General features: G+C 38.7%; 3 protein-coding genes across 3 annotated transcripts in view; 1 reads left to right on the top strand and 2 right to left on the bottom strand.

Annotated features, from left to right (window-relative positions):
• OTOA (otoancorin) overlaps positions 1-6,296 on the bottom strand; it is a 38,359-nt gene extending 32,063 nt beyond the window's left edge. Inside the window, exons 1-8 of the mRNA XM_010003319.1 lie at positions 6,218-6,296; positions 5,848-5,876; positions 5,726-5,756; positions 5,608-5,635; positions 4,623-4,710; positions 3,101-3,232; positions 1,454-1,689; positions 1,129-1,232 (exon numbers count right to left, since the gene is read on the bottom strand). Of these exons, the coding sequence (XP_010001621.1) occupies positions 1,129-1,232; positions 1,454-1,689; positions 3,101-3,232; positions 4,623-4,710; positions 5,608-5,635; positions 5,726-5,756; positions 5,848-5,876; positions 6,218-6,296 (727 nt within the window). The remainder of the gene's footprint in view (positions 1-1,128; positions 1,233-1,453; positions 1,690-3,100; positions 3,233-4,622; positions 4,711-5,607; positions 5,636-5,725; positions 5,757-5,847; positions 5,877-6,217) is intronic.
• A 4,907-nt stretch (positions 6,297-11,203) lies between these two features.
• Positions 11,204-18,245, bottom strand: part of METTL9 (methyltransferase like 9) — a 19,222-nt gene continuing 12,180 nt past the window's right edge. The window contains exon 5 of the mRNA XM_010003318.1: positions 11,204-11,927. Coding sequence (XP_010001620.1) covers positions 11,722-11,927 — 206 coding nt within the window. The 3' untranslated portion in view covers positions 11,204-11,721. The remainder of the gene's footprint in view (positions 11,928-18,245) is intronic.
• Positions 12,766-18,245, top strand: part of IGSF6 (immunoglobulin superfamily, member 6) — a 5,972-nt gene continuing 492 nt past the window's right edge. The window contains exons 1-5 of the mRNA XM_010003251.1: positions 12,766-12,832; positions 14,431-14,778; positions 15,656-15,759; positions 16,839-16,895; positions 17,526-17,609. Of these exons, the coding sequence (XP_010001553.1) occupies positions 12,766-12,832; positions 14,431-14,778; positions 15,656-15,759; positions 16,839-16,895; positions 17,526-17,609 (660 nt within the window). The remainder of the gene's footprint in view (positions 12,833-14,430; positions 14,779-15,655; positions 15,760-16,838; positions 16,896-17,525; positions 17,610-18,245) is intronic.

Below are 18,245 nucleotides of genomic sequence, written 5' to 3'. Positions count from 1 at the left end.
CCTGCTCAGGGCTGATGGGTTCTGCAGCTCATGCAACTAGAACTATCTGGTACTCAATGCACACCCAGACTCACGTCAGAAGTCCATTCACCACATCTGCCCTGCCTTCATCTGAAGCAGCAACCAGGACAGAAGAGAGGCGTGGTAATTCACAGTCCCTCCTGAGCTGGGTGATCTTTTACAAACTGAGGTTTTACTGATGTTACACACACAACCCAAGACGTCTGATGCTGAGGGATTTTCCCAGGGCTGCAGAGAATCATCAGACAAGTTCTGCATTTTTGCTTCCCCATTAAAGCACTGTCAGTAACACCATCTCACAGCAGTGTCATGAACTTCCTCTCTACAACGCAATAGGTTACTCGTATATTTTGAACTGGCAGAAGTCCCAGGAGCCATACTTTCTCCACTGAAGCAAGCAGGCATCTTGCCTTGAATGTCCAGGAAAAGAGGAAGAAAATAGACATCTAAAAAACTACAGTGCTCTCACAATAGCATCACTGAGATGTATAGTGAAACTCAAGCACCAGCTCTCACGTGTCATCGCTGCTCTTGCTTTACAGCCCCCCTCATGGAGGTTGTTCTGCACTGTCCCAGCTGTGGCACATCTGCTTAAGACACCTTAACAAGGCAAACAGATGCGGTAAAATGAATAAAACCAGGATGAATTAACTTTGTTTTCATCTTGTCCCTTTTCTGAACGAGTCAGTGCCACGTGCAGTAGAACTTTCACAACATCCTGCATTTTTTTTGCATTTTTTAACAGTGCATTGGCCAATGTTTTCTGAGACAGATCTATTTTTCTAGTCTGAATAGGAGGTCAGAAGTGAACAACACACCTGTGCAGAGCACCTGACAACTGTATCCTCTTTAACTCTTAGAAAAAGGACCAGTACAGAGACTTTGTGTATAGCTTTGTACTGAAGAAGAGCATCTTTGGAGAACTATTTGCCATGAATAAGCAATCTATTACCTTTACTGTACTCTGGAGCAAAAGTATTCAAGACAGCTACTCTTAAACAGACCTGTATTAAATTTGGGAAATAATTCAATACAATGGGCAGGCCTTTTGCTGACAGTTTTTCCTCCTAGGATAAGCAAGAAGAAAATATTTTGTACATAACATACCACTCATATTGTAGGATTTTTGTAGAATCTGCTTCATCCAGCCATACAGAGCTCTCTGTGTATTTGCTGAGGTTTTGTCATAGAGGTCCTTGAATACTCTTGATCTAAGTGACACAAGGGCATGTTAATTCACCAATGAGTTAACTTTTCCTAAATTATTATTTAAATAGTACACGTGGACAAATGTTTTTAGAAACAGTAACACATAAGCAGAAAGCTGTATCTGAAAAACAGGCTGAGACTACATAGTAACCTCTTTTTAAAAGTATATACAGTTAGCAAACACTACACGCAATTAATTGTGTCTGGAAAATAAATGACTTACAAGTTTCTGAAAGCATCCTCCTGCACAATGTTTGGGAGGCTCTCAACGACCTCAGGCTGGAGATAGTTCACTGCTGACATACGCAAAACCTGGCTTAGGATATCCACACAGTCCAAAGCACTCAGAGCCAGAAAGCATTTATCCAGTGTTACAAGGAACAAGGTCCTGTTTACTCCTGGGCTTTGAAAAATTCTCTCTCTAGTCTTGTCCCAATCAAAGATAATATTTCCCATTTCCTGCAAGTAACAAAGGGTTAAAAGAATGCCACTCTGACTAATTCAATGTATTGTTCATTTTGAGGTCTGACAGAAAGCACTCTACAAAAACATATGGTGCTGCTCTCATGAAAAATAGCTGCAAAATACTTCTGGTTGAATTACTTCAGCTAATTCCTTTCTGGCATTGGCCAGAGACCAGCTTGAATCTTCTGACAAAATCAAAATGAAAACCAGAAAAAATAATCCAAATGGCTGCTGAAGCTATATTGTGTGCTTTCATGAAAGAATTAGTTACTTGAAAAATGAAAGGATATTGGAATTGAAAGGGTATTATTTCATACATAATTTAATATGCAGACACCTCTAGAACAGACCTTTCTCCATGCAGTATTTCTTGCATCCAAAAATCCCTTCCAGAAAATGGGGCAACAGCATATAGGGAATAAGGACAGGGAATAAAGTCACTCTGCTTAGGAGTGGATTATTAGGTTGCTTTGTCTCAAGTGCCAACGTGTCTAGGGTAGCCTGTTCAGAGCTGATAGCCCCAGGCCTGGTGATTTGTTCATGCAGTTTTATCAGTCCTAGAAGAACTGGGTATAGTGTTTGAGAAGACAAAATTTACAGTTTATTGAAAGGCCTTCTGCTCCACTGCTCTGGCTCCCAGTGTGTTATGCACACCTGTCCTGTGTGCTTTGGCAGCAGGAGCTGCACCACCATTGTTTGAACAGTGGATTATACAGTGTTTGTTCTGGGCAGTCACCTCATGGCTCTGGGGAAACGCTCTCCCTTTCTCCCAGATTAATCTCCACCCCTCAGATATACCCATGCTGGAGGCCCTCTGTCCTGGCAGGGAAAGTGCCAAGTGCTCTCATACCTCAGGCTGTGATCCCACCGCTGCAGTGGAGACCCTCTCTGCAGCACTCACCGACTTTGAGAGTGACTTTTAAGATGGGTCACACAGAGAACACACCACAGAGGCAAGCAAATGATGTTATGCTGCCTCCCCTCCAAATTGCCTAACAATTTGCTTACACAATCCCATAACTAATTAACAAGATAACTAATTTAACTTCCTTTAGTCATCTTGGCTCTCTTTCTAAGCACTCCAGAGAAGCAGATACTCCCTGAGAACAACTAGTCCTACCTGCCTTAGGTATTTGCATGGGAAGGTAAATAATTCTCTGGAGATGTGTTTCTCTCCACTGATGGATTACAGAGCAAATCCAGAAAACTGCCTTGTCACCAAACTTCTAGGCAAGAAGAATTAAATGAAATAAATCCAACGTAAGAGGAGGGGGTCCTGGAATATAACCCAAGCCAAATAAGTAATTGCATGACATGCACTAAGACACCCCCAAGTCTGGTCCTTTCCCATTTGTCTAAACTATTGAGAGCAGCTTTTATTTTTCACAAGTGCAAAGTGACTTACAAGATGGTCCTTTCTGCTGTTGAAGAGATACTTCATTGCAGTTTGGAACTGCTGTTGATCAAGCTGTTGAAATTCAGACAGTAGTTGCCTAGGTCGGTATAAAAGGTTCTTCAGGTAATTTTGTATGGATATCTGAAGTAGAGAAAAATATGTGTAATAGATATAAAACTCAAACCATTGCACTGGGGGCATGTTATACTCCCTGAAAATCTCTCCTTAAGGAGAGGTAAGTGCTTAGCTCCCACATTGCCTGTGTTGTCAATGACTAGAGTAACTATACTCAACAGAAAGTGTAAACAAAAAATCACCTAAATGTAAATCTGAAAGACAATACATTGAAAATCCTATTAAATCCTGGCTTCATATTTGTCCTCCCCAGCAAGATAAAACAAAAATTGCCTCAGTTTCTCACTTCATAAAATAAGAGTAATAATGCTTTTCTCTCAGAGTAGAACTGTGAAAATGAACATTTTAAAGAGCTCAGAAAAATCAGGTACTGTGTGCATATAATTATTACTTAAAAATAGGAAGGAAATGTGCGATTAGGTGGGAGAAAAATTCTGTACCAGGTCATAAGGCAAAAATCTCTCACATCAAACTGCATAACCAGTTAGCAATCTTGTGCCTGGTTTGAAAATCTGAAGGGAATTATAACATTGGAACAGAAAGCATTGTAAGGCTCATTAACACCAGATTGGAGTAAAATTCCTTCTAATTCCTAACAGAATTGTTCCAGAATTGGCTTGGAATTTGAGTTGAAGCTGTTCTTTGCTGTCTTGGCTTAGCTCACATTGCCACCAGCAAATAATTAACATAGTCAGGTTCCTCTTGACTAGGGGATCAAGGCCTTAAAGTGTAAATCAATTTAATCAGTGTCAGTCTCCTGTAGGTTTGGATGAGCTGTGACAGTGAAAGGGAGCTTGGGAAAAGGTTTGAGTGGTGTGGAGCTGCATGGCTGCGTGTGCAGGGAGAAGGAAGGGGTTCAGATTTTGATTAGCATGGTATAGCTCCACTTAAACCTGCTAATAACTAACCAAAATGACCAGGGATAGAGAACAGTAATGTTGGCAAATTGTCACTGTGGAAGTGACATAGGAAAAAACAGTTCAGAGGAGCTTTAAAAGGTGGATGCTTTTTGTAGGATACCCTGGAGACTCTCATTCCATCAGAAGCAGTGCGAACTACAGCCATGGTCAAAGTCTGGGAGAAATAAACATACTGGTGTGTATACACTCAATTTAGGAACAATCACTGAGTCTCAAAACTCCTATTTTCTGCTTTCCATCAGAGGAGAAGCAAAAAGAAAAAAAACCCAACAACTTACTATTTCTGCCCTGCATTCTGGTGCAATCTTAGGGAAAAAGATGAACCAAAAAACGTATTCCTATTTACTGCTTATCTCCTACACTGTAGATCTGTAAGTTACTCCTATTATTAAAAACCTAGTTTTGAATATAGAGATAGGCTGCTTTTTAAATTCCTTTTAAAGTAAGAATTTTAATGAATTTTAAATGGCACAAACCTGTAGGCTGCTAAGAGTCAGTGTAACTTCCTGGGCATGAAAATATGCCATGACTTTTGTAAGCATATCTGCTGTCCAGACATCAGAACTGTAGCAGAAAACAGGACCAAAAATGCCAGTAGAAGAATAAAACATGTAAAATAGCAGATTACAAGACAAAACAAGAATAAGAAAACTAAACTGTTACTAACACCATGAGTATTCAGCTTTTTGACCTAACAAGACTAAGAGCAGACATGTTAATGTGTGGTTCAACAAGGAATGGAATTAATAAGTTATGGGTTTTTTTAATCTAACTCCATAACCACCCATAATAATCACAATTTTCCAATTTATTGCCATTAATACCATCTCCAGGCATGAGACAACTGTACTGGGGTTAGTCTGGAGCTATAGGTGTGCTTCCTGGCACCCCATTCTGCCTGTTCTCATCTGCTTGTACAAAGAAAGTAGAGTGACTCCTGTCTGCTGCCTCTCCCTCAGCAGGGTCAGTAATTTCACTGTGTCTTCACACAGCCACTGTTTTTCTCAAAACATGTAGGAGTTGGATCAACCTTGAGGCTTGTATTGCTCTTTCAAATTTAAACTAGATTAGCAAATAATTCAAGAGTTGCGAGGACCTAGAAGAAGTGGGATGGGTGGGGGGTGGAGCAAGACTGAAAGAGGAAGATGGACAGGAAGCTGGAACCCTAGTTTTCATAAGAAGTCATTCTGAAGCATGTGAACAAAATTAATAATAAAAACTTTTGACAACTGTAGTAGGTGTTTATTCTTGTCCTCAATCTTTTTTTTTTTTTTTTTGTGCTTTACCATGAAAAACAGCTTCTTCCTTGCTAAGAGGAAATTCTCCTCACGGGAGATCAAAATCAACGTGATTATATGTGTCAACTTAATTCTATCCGTATTGTTTCTGTGGAAATGAAACAGATCATATCTGAAGTGCAAGGTAATACCAAAATTCAAGATGGTGAAAGTAATACATTACCTCTGAAAATGAAGTATATCAAGGAGGGCTACACATGAAAAATGGAACATAAAAAGTTATGGTGAGATACTATTTAAATTCCTTTTGGAAGCATAAGAGGGAAAATTTTGTACATTACCATTCAGATATTTCCCAGTTATTATTTCCTCCTAAGGAAAAAATGATACATGTATATAATAAACTATTATTTTTAGATTACAATATAAAATGTTTGTAGAGAGATCAAATAAAAATACTAACCACAGCTTTGTGTAATAATGGAGGCAAATCTGTAAAAGATTATCCTGTTACTAAAAGTTGATTTGTTTTACCAATTCAACTGTTATACAAAAATACATGTACTGTATGCAGTGAAACTATATATAAGCATATACTTTATTTATAAGCATTTAATGCAGTTTTGATTAAATATATGTGCAGAAAAACAGTGAAAATAATAAGCTATTAATAAAGAGCAATCTTGATTAAATTCTTTGCTGGCATAGCTCCATGAAATCAAGAGAGCAGAGAAGATGGTTCTAGTTATTAAAGAGCACTACATCTATTTTACTACATACAGCTTCTTCCATCCACCCAACATTCACTGCTCATACAGGAGTTCAGGTCTTACCTTCAGTGTTCTGACTGTGTGTAATCTCAGCATGATTCATTGCTATCAATAAGAAACATATCTTCAAAAGTCTGGACATTTCTTCTAATGTTTATTAGAATCAGAAGATATTTGGATTGAAAGGGAAAATAATAAGAATGGAGTCACAAGGCAATATTGACTCAAAACTTTCATAGCTATAAATCAGAGACAGCTTAAACTACAGAGTACAGATAGAGATGAGAATAATCTAAAAGTGCTTGCTCCAAAGTTTTTAATTTAGATCTTTTTCCAGGATACATATTCTATGCAAATACAAGTCTGCCAAGTGTGCATGTGCAGCCAGATTTATTTTTCTTTTACCAAGCAGCTCTTTTAATTTTCTTCCCAGTAGCACAATTTACTTACTAATCCACATTACACCTGAACAGGCCTTAAACGCACTTTTGGTAAAGCAAACAAACAAATCCTTTTACACTCAAGATAAAATGGAAAAGAAATAGAGGGAATGAAAAAGTAAATAGTAAAGAAGCTCCAAACAAACCCTAAGCTTTTTCTAGCTCGTTAAGTTGCCTGCACAATTACTGCAGACTAGGTCTGGGACCCTCCATTTGCAGCTCTCTGAACTCAGACTGTGGGAGCTGAACTCACCCACTGTCGCCCCATGTCCGTGCAGGGTGCTCTGTGCAGGGGGGGTGCAGGAGGGCTCCCATCCCCTGCCACTCTACAAAAAGGGGGGAAATGTCCTTATGCCCCTCTGAAGCAGAAGGAAAGTGGCACATTTGGGAAATGGAGTTCAGGACCATGCCACTTCAATCGGGTGGAACAAAGCTCTAGTCTTTGTACTCATGAGGAGTGTGCCATCAATTTGCCATCATCAGCTAGGACATAGTTTCTATGGAAATACGTGTTTTAGCAGCTCTTGCTATCCCTGCTGCTCTGTGCTATGCAGCATAAAGACTCCTGAAAGATAAATTGGCTGAAAGGGCAGTAATGGGATACCTGGAGCTTTTCACCAGTGTGTCACTGATTCTCATCGAAAAACAGACAGTCTCACAGTTGTCCAATATGAGATGAGTTTGTTGCTTTCTGTCTAGCTGCTGAAGGACAAGGATACACACTGCAATAATGCAACGGGATGGAAAAGCAGTGGAGCCTGAGTGGGTCTCGCTCACTCAGGTGTTTCTGCAGCACTGAGGAACACAAGCTGCTTTCATCCACACTGCACCAAGTTTACTGCAGAGAGGATTTTCTGCCTCTGCACCCCGCAGCCTGGCCCTCTGCCCAGCTGTGAGAGTCACCATCCCCACAGGTAGAACAATTAATTAATCTGAGATATTAGATGATGCCCTGCTCTACAGATTGCAGCTTCTTACACTGGGATTACTCTGATTTTAACAAGTGACAAGGAGGGTCCCACAGGTAAACTTCACTTTGACCCTGAGATGACCTTGTTAGGTTTTTTCTCCCTTTACTTCAGTTCAAGGGCTTATTTGCAGCCACACTTAATTTCTGCATTTCTTTTTGTTGGTGAATTTGGATTGATTCTCTTAAAAAAAAACCAAACCACAACAAAAAGGTTCTCTGCCACAGCTTGAGTTACAGAATCAGATCTGAACATCTGATAAATGCAAACGCCTTCCTCAGATTGTTTAACCTCATGTATCAGCAAGGTACTCTTTTATGAAAATGTCTATCAACAGCCTCTAGCAATACTTCAGTCTATTGCAAATACTTAACTCCAGTCTTCTAACACGAGTGACTCAAACTGATGGATGATGACAAATTTAAGCATTAGGCTTTAAGAAGCTATAGCTTCTGTCCTGTTCTTGCACACACTGAAACCCTTTTCATCTACTCTTTTGGGAGCACCACAGTACACATCTCTTATTCAGACATATCTGGTTTCCTAGACAATGAACTTTCTTGTGTTTGTTTCTGCCTTTGCCCTATTAATTTTCAGTAAGTTTTGATTACTCTGCATAGTTTAAATCATGCCATCAGTGTCAATCCTGATTTGTTTATTCCAATTCATTCACTTTGATTAAGGAATACATTTTAATTAAAGCATGTTAAAGTAGTATTTATGGAGATTAAATGCTAAGGAAAGTGCTTTTTTTATCCTGACTAACTCCAGTGAGGAGCTAGGTGCAGAAAAGTCTGTTGTGAAATAGCCCTGCTTGGTAAGACAACCTGCAGGATGCAATAGTTCCTTTTGACAGTGAAACTAACCTGTTTGCAGTTCACTGCAGCTTTTAGACAATCCCACATACTCCTGTGGGGATCTTTTGCAGATCCCATCCTGCATTTCCTGACAGATCATTCCTTGCATGATATGCTGTGATCAGATCTCTGAGATGTGACCACTGCAGTGCTCTGGTTATGAGAAGCTCCCAGATTGCTTCCTCCTCTTGCTCCCTAAGCAGCTGCTCTTCCATGTAAAGAAATCCAAGACATTTTATCACTCACTTCAGAGCAGCCGGTACCTTATCTGAAGCTTGATAACCAGAGAACTAACCTTATAATCACAAGTCTTGCTGATAAGCCCTTGCACCACCAGTGCCCATCCTCCCCCTTGCATCCAGGCTTACAGCACCGCTGGAAAACAAGCCCTACACGCAGGGATTGAACCCTCACGGCGTTTGGGCTGGAAAGGGAGAGGGAAGCACGGGGAGGGCAAAAGAGAAGAGAGCCAGGGCCCCGCGGCACTTTACCTGCCTCTGCTGCGTCTCCTTCCCCGCTCGCAGTGCAAGGAGCAGGGCGGCCCCAGGCAGGGACCCGGGAGCAGGGGCAGGGCCTGGGGCCAGCACCGCCTCGCAGCCTCAGGTGTCTGCTGGCACCGGCCTTCCAGCCGGAGGGTGGGGAAAAGCCTCTGCGGAGGGGATCTGAAGGCGAGGGTCTGCCGTTGCAGGCAGGCAGGGATGCTTCCCGTCCCGAGGTGAACAGAGCTCACGGGGTTGCGTGGGGTGCTGCCCAGCTCCCCCACACCTGCCGGGCTCCGCAGAGCCGAGTACGAGTGGAATGTACCTGGGGTCACCCAGCAGAAGGGGGATGTGGCTTCCAGGAGATGAAGTTGTTCTGACTTTGTGTTCGAAGTTTCTGACTAACTCATGCCCTTGCATGGCATCTTTTTCCTGCGACGCAACACCTTGACAGAACAGATAGGTTAGTTACTCTCCAGGGTAAACCACTGCACATCAGTGAGACTACCAAGGTGTGACTGCCACACTGTCACCCACAGCAGGACAGAGACAGCAGAGGGATGTGGCAGGTTCTCCAAGCCCGGGAGTAATGTATTTGGACATTGGACTTGCAACAAACACTTGTCCCCTTGGATGACATCTTGAAGTACTTCAGGCAATTTAATCAACTACTGGACTAAACAATTTCTTTGCATGGCCTGTATGAGCAGACATTAATTGCACACAAATGCACTCTCAAGGTCTGGAAAGACAAAGAAGTCTCTTCCCTGGTACAATGAGCCATGTTAAGTTCCTTCCTTTGCAAGGAACACTGATTTTATGAGTGTAGGTACAGTCCCCAGGGGTACTCTGTACGTTCAACAGGACAGACAGGTTTTTGACCCAGCTGAATATGGTCCCTTAGAATTTAAGCTTACTTCTTCCATATCTTTTCCCTGTTATTGCTCACATTTTACTGTTTTAATTCCTCCTCTCAAGTGTAAGACTACTTGTTTAAATAGAGGGAACAAAATAGGAAATGAGAAAAAAAACTACTATTATTTATGGTGCACCTTCTCTCCCCAAACCTCCCAAAGCTATTACAAACCAAAGGACTAAAAGATATGAGATGTGAAATGCATAGCCTCTTGTGTAATTTGCAACCTGTGGGATTAAAAAACTTAAGTATCTTTGAAGGAGTTTGTCTTAATATGTATTTGCTACATGAAACTAAATTCACTACACATCAAGAAACGTATTTCCCCACTAGTAGATGAGTATAAATGAAGGTAACAAAACACAAATTAATGGATTCACTTCAGAGCATCCTTAGTTCATTTTCCAACAGAGAAACCTAACTGTACTCTGTGCCAAAATTCAATAGTACATGTTGAAATTAGAATAATACTGAGCCTGAATTACTGTTGAAAAAGCCCACCTGTCAAACCCCTTGCTTCATACTACAGAATACTTACTATTGCACAAAGATGGCTGAGAATAAAAGGTCATTAGATTAGCAAGAGGAATCACTAACCATCAGGCAAAGGAAGTCCAAGGTAAACCTAAAAAGACATCTGGAAATATCATATATGGCATAATATCACCAATCATTTAAAACAAAACAAAATGCACAAGACAACTTTTTTAGACTTGAAAAGCAAAGGATAAGTTAGTTCTTATTTTACTTACCAGATGATGTACAAGCTGATGTACTTAACAGTCCAAGCAAGGCAAAACATGTATCTGCCAGTTCTGTACTACTTATGATGCTGCTTGTTGTTTTAAAGGAAAGTTATATCCCAGAAATTATCCATTTTAAACAGTTAAAAAAAACATCTCCAAAAACATGTTAAAATAAACAGCATTTGTCTAGTGTTCTGAAGAAAAGAAAATGTCCCAAACTAGCAAAACCTTCAAAATCAGATCCCTTTAGCCTGATCCTCAGAGGCAGTTTGACTCACAAAATTGCAAGAAACTGCCTGTAAGTTTTTTAAGCCAAAAACTTTTAGGAACAACTTGCTTAGAAAGTTTGTTATCAAACTTTAAAAAGCAGTTTTGGCAAGTTCTACCGTAATCCCTTTAGCTGGAAAACAGTATATGCAAAAGCAGTGAGGATTTATGAGGCTTTGAGAGGAATATGAAGGAAATCCAACCAAAAGTGATACATTTTTTGTGGATTGTTACCCTTTAAACAACACTTAAATGCTGTTTAAATAAACACAAGGTTGTGCTCCTACTGAGAGCTTGATTTTCAACACAAAGATCAGTTGCTGCAGACAAACATGGCTATGGATACAAAAATGAACACAAAAGTTAATGCAAAAAGTCATCTCAAAAAAAAGTTTATTAGCATGATTAAAAACATGTGACGAATGACAGTAAGAGAAAGTAAATCAGCATGGAAGAATATCCATTTCAACAGCTTATATTCAACAAGATTTAAACTGAATGGATAACTTTATTGCCAGATTTCACTTGATTTCTTTAACAACAGTTCACATGGTATCAGTTTCATCATTATTAGGACTATTGCCTTTGTTTGGATCTGATCCCTGTTGCAGGTAAGTATAAAAAATATCCCCCATTGCTGCTGGGTTGCAGAATGCATTGTTGGTTTAAAAGCCAGTAAAAAAGAAATCATCAGCTGAAGAGTCTGTTTAAAAAACAACCTTTTTTCCCTAACCACACTACAAAGAAATACATTAGTATTTTGGCCTTTAAATTTCTTACGTGGCATCTTAGCATGGCAAGCCCCAAATTCCCTCCCTTTAAGTAACCATAAATCAACCCCTCATTCAGAGGCTGCTTCTTGGGTTAGATTCTGGAGATTTACTTCATACAGGCTTACACTGGCTTGAGAACAAAGACAGCATCATCTAGTACATAGTAGTCATTATACATATCACCTTCACATAGGTATGGCAGTCTGGTGAAAGCCTCTATGGCAAAACCAGCTCTACTGAAAACTTCTGGCAGGCTATTCACCTGTTCTTCCCAAGTGTGCCCTTTGATTTCCAAAACTTCTGAGGGCTTTTCCCACTTGCCACCTACTGGGAAAACAAAACAGTTTTGTTTAAATAGTAAAGAAAACTCTATTGTGTTATATTTTCTTACAGAAAGCACATTACATAGAATTTATTTCACTCCACTTCAAATAGGAGGTTGCCAAGCCATTTGTAGATCTGTTGCAAGATCAGTTCAAGTTTTTTTGCCTGTTGTTCAGAAGCAGCTCTTCCTTAAGGTTATCTTGTGCTACATTTTTAACTAGCAGCTCCAAGACTGGCTAAAAATTAAGTTCCACTACTGAGGCTGGTGTTCAGCAGACACAGTCAGACAGACTATTTAATGAAGATCATTTCCAGCACTACAAAATTATTTCTTTATGCCCACTGGCCAAAGATGGCTTCAGCTAATAACAGTAAATAGAACCAGCAAGCTGAAAACCATGATTTGCTGTGAAGATTCCATTAGCAGACCACCACATTATAATGCATGGCTACAGAATCTTTGTCCCTTCAGTGGCCACCCACTAGCTGATACAGTAAAGACTGCTTAGGGTTATATAAAATTAAGAAGCTGAATACCTGTAGCACGTTGGAAAACATGTTGGCATTTGTTATATCCAATTAAATAACCTGAAGAATTATAGGTACAACTCTCAGAAGTTCAAAATTTAAAACTCTTCACTCATTTTCCAAGTAAGGTCATCCCCAAATAACAAACGCTTTCTGATTTGGTCTGTACCTTTAACCAGTTTTCTAAATGTAATAGTAAACACCCTCCTAAACAGGAAGTTCTAAATCTTGTGATTCAGAGTGTTCTGCAACTCCAAAGGTTTCCTAAGTTCCTCTTCCTTCAAGCAGAATCATTTCTAGAGAGATACGAGAAATGGCATCTTTCAACAAAGTAAAACACATGCTAATGCTGGCGTTTGACTGGATTCTGTACAGTGCTGGTAAGACTTCTTTTAAGCTTCTTACATTTTCCTACATTACCACAGTTAAACAAGATAGAGAATGTTCTGGTTATGACTTGCAACATAGCTACAAAAGAAGAGCAGTAAGAAGTTCTGCTGAGAACCAAGCTAATTTCTGCTATCTTCATACAACTTCCAAATTAAACAACCGATAGCAAACGCTTTTTCTTCAAAAAGTCTGAAATGCTCCTGTAATCTACGATTTCTGGGCCAAATCCTGGTGCACTTCCCTGCAAAGAATGCTCCAGCAGCAGCTGCATGTTTTCAGGGCTGCTGTGCTTGTCTGGGGGGAGGGTTTGGGCAATTCAGCGGACAGTATCTACATGAACTGCAGCCATGGAATTCTGCTCTGCAAGGTCAGCCAGAGCCCTAGACTAAGGTGGAACAGAGAAGGGGATCAACTGTAGAAGCACGAGCTGCTGCCTTTCACCACACAGGGTGCAAGTACCAACAACTTGTATTACTGCTACCTTCAGATTTGCTGTAGCTGCTGTGGAAGGGCTCGGATGCTGATCTGACACAAAAGCAGAGTTTAATTTTATTAATTAATTTAAATCAAGATTTGGTTCATAAAACACTCAGTCAGAAAACTGAAGTGACAATGCTGACTGTCCACCATGGATAGGCTTATAAATTGTGTATCAGCACTAGCTGATACTGATAACTGAGTTTGTTTTTCTTCTAATTTGTTATTTTCTAGGAAGTAGAAAAGGATGCTGTTAACCTATAGCCTTCATTTTCACAGCAATAAACCCAACTACATTGCTTCAATAACTAAGTAATTTTTTGGAACAAAATCAAATATATGAAAATAGTATTTAAATTGTGCATTTCAGTAAATACTTAAATAAAATACCTTAGACCAGTCATATTAAACCTTATATTTCAGTTCCTTAATTAGAATCCTTTGAATAACCTTCCTGTTTTCTCTGCATGCATTTTGAAATGTCTTAACTAACAAGCACTTAGAAACACAGAGTCAACATATGATGAAGTGGAAGAATGTCTAGGAAATACTATGAATTCTAATGAATGTTATGAAATTGCTAAATTATAATCTCCATTTACTATGTTTTAACTGCTTGCCATCAGCTTTCTCACTTGACTCAAATCTGGAAACACAGAGGGAGAAACCCCTGCAGAACCATTCCACTGACCACCCAGATATGTCACACATCTCTCCCTTCCTTCACTGCCTATTACCTCTGCAAATCCCCAAAATACTCAGGACTAAACCTGAGGCAAGGAACTACAGAAAGTATTCCTTTTATCTTCTCCAGGGCCAAAGAAAACATTCACATTGTTTTAAATACATGAATCTTCTCTATATTTTTATCTGCAAAACAGGAAGAGAAATATATTACCACAGAGGTAAAACTGTTAAATGAACACACGAGCTAACTGTCAAAATTATCTAAAAAAGATGTTTGCTGGAAACAACCTTAGAAGTTTGAAAAATGGTTGATTTTACTCCTTTCCTTCCACCTTTTCTTAAATGAACCAGAAGCTTATTTTCTTTTTAGACTGTGCCTTGATTTTAACTGTCCCTCACATTACCAATTGTTTATTCTCAACAGGTGTTACAAATATCTGCCACGTCACTGTAACACAACCCAGGTTTCAGGAAGCCAACTACTCCACGCACACTGTGAAGCTACCATGTACTTATTCTGCCACTGGATGCTCCTCCACTCAACCTGAAGTCCTATGGTTTCGCTTTTTAACTAACAAACATGAGGATTTGTGTACTCCTAAATGCACGAATCATCAGAAGTACAAAGTACATTTATCAGAAAACATTTTACTTGAGATCAATAATCTGACTGTGGATGACAATGCTGTTTATATCTGTGGAATAGCATTTTCAGATTCAAGTTCACCCCATTCTAAACAAACAGGAAATGGAACAGTACTAACAAAAACAGGTCAGTTGATCTTCTTGATGAAGCAACTTAAAAGAAATAAATTATCTCTCCTGAATACTCTCTTGATTTACACTTCCCAGAATGGCACTTAGGATGGAAACATGAAAAAAAACCGCATTAGGAGTATATTAAAATGTTAACAGTAAAACCATGAAGGGATTCTACAAATAAGCATTTTAGACTTGTTTCCTAAATAGACTGTTCTGTCATATGATAAAAATAACTCTAGAATTCTACAAAAGAAAGTTTTGTACTCATGTTATCTAACCATACTCTACATCCTCTTACTTAACAGCTATTGGAAAGGAAGTATCAACAGAAAAATGGGAAGCAGAGAAATTGACATTTAGTGGAAATATGTGCAACAGAGCACAGGGTCTCAGAACTTGGGATTCATTGTGCCAACCTGAGGAAAAAAGTTTTAGTTCTGAGCCTTTATGTCATTTGCCTTCCAGTAAAGAAACTGACTTCATTAACTGCATTTCAGTTTTACATGCCTAAAATAGAAAAATAACCCAGCCCCTAGGATTATTATTTTCCCTATATCCCTCCCTTTGCCTATCTAACTGCATTTCTGAACAAAATCCTGTAAGCTGCAGTCAGATATTCCTTTACAAGAGCAGAAAACTGGATTCTATCATCTGCCAACTCCTAAGGGAAGGGTCCATAATAAAAAAAAAAAAAAGTTTCAATTGTCCTTGAAAACACTCAGGGAAACAAAATCAAAGTAATCTCACTACTGCATTTAGACTGAAAATGAACCAGAAAATATTGATGGTTATAAAGTTTTTAAGGGGGCTGAAATGCAGAATCTTCAGAAAATTATATGAATTAGAAGAACTGTCCTTTATTCTAACACTCACTTTTATTAAAGCAGCACAGAAGCAGCACAGCAATGGAAACCTCATTGTCATGATCGTCACCTCAACCATAATGTTTCTATACAGCACTACTGTATTCACATGTTTTGTGCTCTACAAGGTAGGCTCAAAGTGATTTTTCTGATTTTGTTCATTTTGTAACCTTTCTGATCAAGTTTTAAAGAGGCGGTTATGAGTTCACATGCAGCACATCTGCAAACTTGTCTCGCATCTGTGCTCTCAATAGTAACCATGTTTTCTTTTTTGAGTGAAGTGTCTAAAAGAAAAGGTGTTCTAAAGTTGAAATCATACTGTGTACTAATCAGCAAGATGGAGATTATATATTAAGGCGCACTCAAAAAGAAAACTAGAAATTACCATCATAAGTCAACAACTCTCTGGATTAGTTTCCAGTAAAAAAATTTAAACTGAATGTCCAAGTATTTGTGAGCTGCAGTAAACTGCAGACTGACTTTACCTGTGCAATTAAATTCTATTCATGCATCATGAACATGCAGAAGAGAGACCTTGGTAAAATTTAAAATTACCAATCTTGAAAGAAGTTTTATGGCTATAGGAAACAAACACATTAGAATGCATGTTGTTAAAAATGACATAACTACTGGATTATTTATTGTTTAAAAAACATCTAGAACAAAATGTGTGTTTAGTTGGAGGAAAAAAAAACCCAAACCCAAAACTGCAACTGGAATCCTTACATAATAATGACTCTGACATGACGAGGACACCACAGTCATAAGTGGTGTGATACAGTAAAAAGTTTCTTTGCTGCGGTGATCACTGGCTAGACATAAAGACAGGGTAGTCCTTTTGATTTTTGTTTTTCTTTTAATTAGGGGAAGTAGCCTAGTAGGAAAAATGAATCAAGCTGCCTTCAGAGGAAAACTGGTATCTGTGATGCCTCTGGTTTATTTTTGAGAATTCGATGGTGCTTCAGGCAGGTTCTACTGTGCTCAAAGCAAAAATACTTGCAGCATCTACTATGAGAAGCTGAAAAAAGCTTTACACACTTGAAAACTTCTGATTTTTCCAGTGGTATAAGCTGACCTAATGAAACAGTTTTATCTTCCAACTGTTTGATACTGTAAAAGGGCAAAACTTTTGACTATTCTGCTACCTTAGCACTTGGCTTCTCATAATGTGTTTTAATTATTTTTATCTTATTATTCTTCCCTCCAGTTAAAACCAAACTTGCTAAAGAGAAGTGGGAATGAAGACCAAAGAACAGAGAACTGTGTATGTTACCACTTTGCTTTGTCTGTGATCCAGAGCTTTTTTTTCCTGTCTTTTAGAAGTACATTGAGTATTAATTTTGTGATTAACTGATGATTCAGAGAGACACTCGGAACTGTTATGGCTTCACTTCAGATTTATATAAAACTAGTTAATGATCTTACACTTAACTAATTTATTTATTTTAAACCAATTTGATGTAGGATAAGTCAATCTATGCAAAGGCCATCTCTAATACATGGCTTCCCTTAGACTTCAAGTAAATTTTGTTCAAACATCTGGAAGTAACAGATTTTGCTATTCATTTTTTTGTTTGTTTAAATGGTGCATTCAGGTAAGCTCTCATGTATTTCAACAAGTCTATTAGAACCTCTATCACCGTGTATCATTAAATAAAACCCAGAAGCCATACATTTAAATATCCATTAAAGGTATGTATGTTAAGAGTTGTTATACTAATGTAATTTGAAACCCTTCTGCCTGCCAAATCATATGTTCTTAAAGTGTTATTTAGTAACATTCCCGAAGACATATACAGGGGAAAAAACCCAGAATTATAAAAAGTAAAAAAAAAAATGCTTTCCCCAACTTCAAATCTAGCACCAATCTGAATTATTTTTAAATAATTTGCAGAAAATCAACAGTGGCCGAAAAATTTTTCAAGCAATTGCCCAAGAACTCCAAAAGCAGAGGTATGCTGAACGCTATGGACAGCCTGTAAGTATCTACTGACCAACAGAGCTTATGGGGAAAAAGACTGACAGTTTTTAAGAGCATACTGTTTCTATTTCCTCCTTTTCTTTTTAAAAGCTGATAAAGGTCTAAAAAAGGTATTCTGCACAGCAGTTAAAGACACTATAAAGTATCCTCAATGAGCATACATGCATAGTGCTATTAACAGTTCATTTTTAAAAAGTATTTCTATTGCAGCTCCTCTTGCTCCCTTAGCTCAGGGTAGATAGGTGACAGAATGTACAAAACTGTTAAAAAAGCTGTACGACATTCTTACAGGTATTTCCCCCTCCAACTTGGAGAGCTTAAACTAAATATTCAAATATCGCTGGGTAAAGCCGCACAGCTTATTTCATCGTTCCAAATTTATGCCACTAAGTCTTATACGACCACATGACAATAATTTTGCATATGCCATGTAAGTCACAAGTAAACAATTTCAGAAGTGACATGTACTTGCAAAGAAAGAAAATAGCTTCTAAAACGTTCCTTCTCTTGAAAAACAGTATAAATTATTTCCTATTCTGAGCATGGACTGCTCCACCTCAGAGGTGAAACCAAAAGAAACACAGAACAGAGTCAAACACTCCTCCATATATTTTGACTGAATTAATTTCCCTA

Source organism: Chaetura pelagica, unplaced genomic scaffold (assembly GCF_000747805.2).
Source record: "Chaetura pelagica isolate M959 unplaced genomic scaffold, ChaPel_1.0 scaffold138, whole genome shotgun sequence".
NCBI lineage: Eukaryota > Metazoa > Chordata > Aves > Apodiformes > Apodidae > Chaetura > Chaetura pelagica.
The sequence above is the reverse complement of the archived record's forward strand: the minus strand, read 5'-3'. Positions and strand labels throughout refer to the sequence as shown.